Genomic DNA, 4,898 nt, shown 5'->3' with positions numbered 1-4,898 from the left:
AATATTTTAAAGAGCTATGCTAAAAATGTGTCAACAAGCTGTTATAAACATATTCAAAAGAAATGAAAAAATAACCTCAGTAAGGAAACATTCTCTGGAAGTAAATAGATGATATAAAGAACAAATGGGAATTGTAGAACTGAAAAATATAACAGAAATCCAAAGCCTAGTGATTGTGCTCAGTGGCAGAATGGAGGGCTGGAGAAATGAATCAGTGAAGTTGAAGATGAAACAACAGAAACCAGCCAGTATGAACAACAGAACATAGACTGAGACAAAATAAATAGCCTCAGGGACTTGTGAGACTCCAACATATCTAGCATTCATGTCATCAGAGTTGTAGAAAAAGAGAGGACAGACCGTGAGGCTGAAAGTCTCAAATAATGGCTGAATACTTCTTAAATTTGGCAAGAGACATAAACCTACAGATTCAAGGGGGAAATTTGAAACCAGTAGCAGAAAGATAAACCCAAGGATAAGCCCGGAGGAATCCATACCAAGACACATCATAATTAAACTTCTGAAAACTGAAGATAAAGAAAAAATCTTGAAAGTAGTGAGAGGGAAAGAAAAGCACTCAAGAGAAAAATGATTTGAATGATAGCAGATTTCTTACCAGAAATCAGAGGTGAGGAGATATATACAGGATAAGGTTGAATTATCTGTGGTACTTCCAAGTGGGGAGGTACCATTGGCAGTTCTGAATTTGGGCTGAGTAAGAGAGAGCAAAGAGTTTGGGATAGACAGAGAGAGACCTAGGATGGAGATTAGCATTTTTTCCTCTTTCTATTGTTTATTTACTAAGTGTTCAAACAATGTTTGAGGATCATCTTAACGCGTATGTTCCTTGTTGACATACTGAGAAGAGGGATAATAAGATAGGCATGTTACAACTTGTTGGGAAGTTGTGTTTATTTTTAAAAGTCAGTGATCCTTGAGTGAAGGGACCGTCTGGCTCTAAGTCAGGAGAATTGGAGACTTCATGTTGAATGTAGCATGCTGGTGTCTACACAGCGCTCTAGAACGTTGCTGTTATGCTCTTTTCAGTGTGTGCTCAGTTCAGCATAAGGCATGTTTCTTCATGGAAACATCATGGTGGGAGTGTGGGCTCTGGAGCCAGGTTGCCAGGCTTTAAATTCTGGCCCTACCATCTGCCAGCGGTGTTACTGTGGGCAAATTGTTTAACTCTTTTGAATTTTTTTGTTACCTATGAAACAGAAAAACATTATCTACATCATGTGTTGTGAGGATTGAGTTAATAGAGTGTTTAGAATAGAAAACTGAGTAAATGTTAGCTATCATTATTATTACTGTTATTATTAATAGGTGGAGGGTCAGTTGATGGAGGTAGCAAAGGACTTCGTTATGTTGAATGTGTGGCGTGCACTCCAGGGGCAGCTTGACTGGAAATCTCAAAACATTTCTGAATTTCTGGGTCTTCTTCACTGAAGACTATGAATTGCAATGCTATGCAGATGATAGTTATTCTTTCATTGTTTCATGCTTTCTAATTATGAGAGTGGGTGGTTATGCATCAGGGGGAAACTGGGGTTGTTAATGGCATATTAATAAGACACCAGGAAAATGTAAGAGTATTTTGTTTCATCTTTATCATTGATGATGCTTCCTGTGATACTCTCACCTGAATAAAGTATTTCTTGGTAGATTTTCTGCTCCATGGAAAAACAAAACAAAAACTTTCTATTAAACTTATAGATATACTAAAATTATAGTGAGAATGGGTTCTGTTTTCTTCTTTTTCTGAAAAGTTTTTTTTCTTTTTTAATTTTATTAAATTTATTGGGATGATGGTTAATAAAATTATATAGCTTTCAAGTGGACAATTCTATAATACATCGTCTGCATATTGCATTGTGTGTTCACTACCCAGAGTCAAGTATCCTTTTGTCGCCATATTTTTGACCCCCTTTTGTTTATAATGAAAATGGATTTGGAAGAGGAAAGACTGGGAGTCAAAGTACTGATGTTGGGATCCGAACGGGAGAAAAGAATTGCGAAAAATGGGCCGACAGCACTGAACTTCAGTGTTCTTATAGGGCTGGCATTTGAACAGTTAGTTGATCACATGTAGCTCTTTCTTGATCTTCCCTGGAATCCTGCTCTGAAAAATAAATTCTTTCAGAAAGTTAGGGTGGGGGGCGGGGAGGTATGTTATGCTTATGCGATTGCTATTTTCACTATTGGACTCTTTCCTGCAAACTGATATTTTACTCCGAATTTTACAGGAATTTGAAAGTGATTATGTTGTATTTAAGTCCAAAACTTTGGATTTCGACAGAAGGCTTGGGACGATTCTTTGTGAAGGTTTCTTTAACTGCAGTGGTTTAGAAGCTGCATTTAAGGTTAGTTCTGAAGAAGCTATACTAACAATAATTTACTAATGAATAATTTAGACTGTTAGATGAAAGGATTGAATACATTCCTTTCTGATCCAGGTAAACTATTAACTAAGTCACATTCTCTTCATATTCAGCTCGCTGAATTAGAAACTTTGAATAATGTACTAATGAAGAATGAAGTCTACTTTGAACATGGTCAGTTTTAGGACATTTAACTATTGATGTTTTCTTGCATTCACAATGTTTTAGCTCTCATTACCTTTAGAGCAAATTTAGCATGGCCTATGAGATATCGATTCACAAGTAAGCCACAGTGAGAGTGAAAAATATCCGTTAATTCCAAGATTTATTTTCTTTACCATTGTTTACATATGTTGGGTTCACCTGCCCACTTTATTACTGCGACTGAAATAAATAGCAATTTCTATACTGGGTTTCATCAGGTAGACTATTACCATTGATTATCAGACATGCTATTATTTTGTGTATCAATAAAGAAAAATGTCAAAAATTATGCCATTGATTATATAAGGTACTCCAATTTCAGAGGTGTCAAAACATTAAAGAATGTCATAGAATTGATGAAATATGATATGTATGAATTAAGAGTTACATGAAAAAAAAAGCATCTTGATAGTCCTCTCAAATGGAAAGCTTTTAATATGGGGAATAGGGACATCAGGTGAAACTTGCTTGTCAAAGAAGAGAACTGCAAATCACGTATAAATTCAGATGACATCCCAAAAGAGGAATTGAGGCTCTAATACCACGAGAAACACAGCCGGAGAATCATGGGCACAACCCGTTGAAAATGGCAGTGCAAAACAATAGAACAGACAGACTATATATTTGTTTAGTTTTGACCCTCAAATGAATTGGTCAGATGGTGGTGAAGCCCGCCCCCCACCGCCCCCTGGATTTTAATATAGAGAATTCACAAAGATCAAATACTTCTTTGTTTAAGAGCTCTTGGTTGAAACCAAGATGCTGTTGGACAAAATACATAGCCTGTTGTTATAAATAAAAGCGTGTAATTTCATCTCTCAGAAATATTATATTTAATACTGCCACACTTTGTCTTTAACTAGATATGCATATGTATTTCTCTGACAAAAAATGACATATTTTGATCCTCTTTGGCAACCTTTTCTGGTCATCACCAAATCATAAATGTTTTCTTTTATAACAATTGAGCAATATTATTTTTTAAAGTCTACGTAGTAGTCTATGGTATTCTGTTACTGGAGCTACTTGTCAATATTTCTGTAAATAACTGGAAGAAAGAACGTGGAGTGAAGCCTTAGTTACAAAGGCTCCTGCCTTTTCTAATTCAAATCTTCTTCTCCTTCTCACAACCATTAATATAGATTCTATTCTAGCATGTGCCAGATTTTTTCCTAAACAATTTTATCTCTTATTGTTGTGTATTTTTCTTGAACTTTCCATATATTTGTACCATCTCCTGAAACATAAGATGAGCTCTTGCCCTCTAAGCTTTTCATCATCTTACAGTTTTTGTTATATTTAGGTCACCTTCTGCAATGCCTTGTATAAAGCAGACACTAACTGCTCGCAGTTAGGTGGACCGACTGGTAGTCAGTACTGAAATGACGCAGGAAACCACTGGGCGAGTGGTGTCAGAAGAAGAAATGACAGTGTTGCATACTTAGGGAGAAAACGGTTTTTACCAAACGTGTGGGAGTGATGAACTCTGACCATTTACTGTTGTGTCCCCAGAAGTAAATATTTGCAAACTGTTTTCTGAAGACCGTGATTCGGTGCCTGCTCTTAGCAAAGACATGGCCAGGAAGGGCGTTGGAACCAAACATTATTCTACTCTAGAATAAAACTATAGTTCAGAGCCTACAGTGTTGGCATTCACTAAAAAAAAACAAACAAACAAACAAAAAAAAACAAAAAAAACAGAACAAAGCAAAATACTAATGGATGTTTTCTCTAAAATTTACAGTGTGCCTACATGAAGGTAGACTGACATATCTAACAAAGTGTCTAGAAAAGTGTTCGGACAATGTAATTGAAAACTATAAAATCATGAAGTGTATATAGTTCAGGCAGCAACAATCTTTGAAAGAGGCAAACCTAGGAAAAATGTAAATATTTACTACTTGAACATGGCAACAGTATTATGAAAGCCATAATTATGTAATGAAACTAGGAAGTAGAAGAAAATTCAGAGAAATCTGACAGCTCTCAAGTGGGATATTTAGGGAAAACAGCATAGGTTGGAAGTCCATCTTTTATCTTCTGAGGTTGATATGAAGAAGATATCTATACTCTTCATAAAATAGCTCTTAGTTCCACTATGACAAGGAAATGAGGTTCAAATGACCTTTATTCTCATCCTGGAGAGTAATTACTATATATCTGTGATGCTGAAAAATTATGATAATGTATACTGCCTAAAAGGTTGAGTTTTTCTTTTTCTTTCTTTCTTTCTTTTTTAACTACTACTCTGGCTTTACAATGTCCCCAAAGAACATTTTCTCTCTGTCTTTCTTTTTTTACACTTAGTTAAGT

The 4,898-nt window shown here is 35.6% G+C and overlaps 1 protein-coding gene across 8 annotated transcripts in view; it reads left to right on the top strand.

Annotated features, from left to right (window-relative positions):
- LOC105294974 (dynein heavy chain 11, axonemal) overlaps positions 1-4,898 on the top strand; it is a 128,174-nt gene that overhangs the window by 30,063 nt on the left and 93,213 nt on the right. For 7 of the 8 annotated variants that reach the window (XM_023532793.1, XM_023532768.1, XM_023532780.1 and 4 more), the window contains one exon: positions 2,247-2,363. The exons of the other annotated variant lie outside the window; for it this stretch is intronic. In XM_023532793.1, coding sequence (XP_023388561.1) covers positions 2,247-2,363 — 117 coding nt within the window. The remainder of the gene's footprint in view (positions 1-2,246; positions 2,364-4,898) is intronic. 8 annotated transcript variants of the gene reach the window in all.

The sequence above is a fragment of the Pteropus vampyrus genome, unplaced genomic scaffold (genome assembly GCF_000151845.1).
Source record: "Pteropus vampyrus isolate Shadow unplaced genomic scaffold, Pvam_2.0 Scaffold4, whole genome shotgun sequence".
In the NCBI taxonomy this organism is placed as follows: Eukaryota; Metazoa; Chordata; class Mammalia; order Chiroptera; family Pteropodidae; genus Pteropus; species Pteropus vampyrus.
Note: the sequence above shows the minus strand (reverse complement) of the source record. Positions and strands in the feature narration are given on the sequence as shown.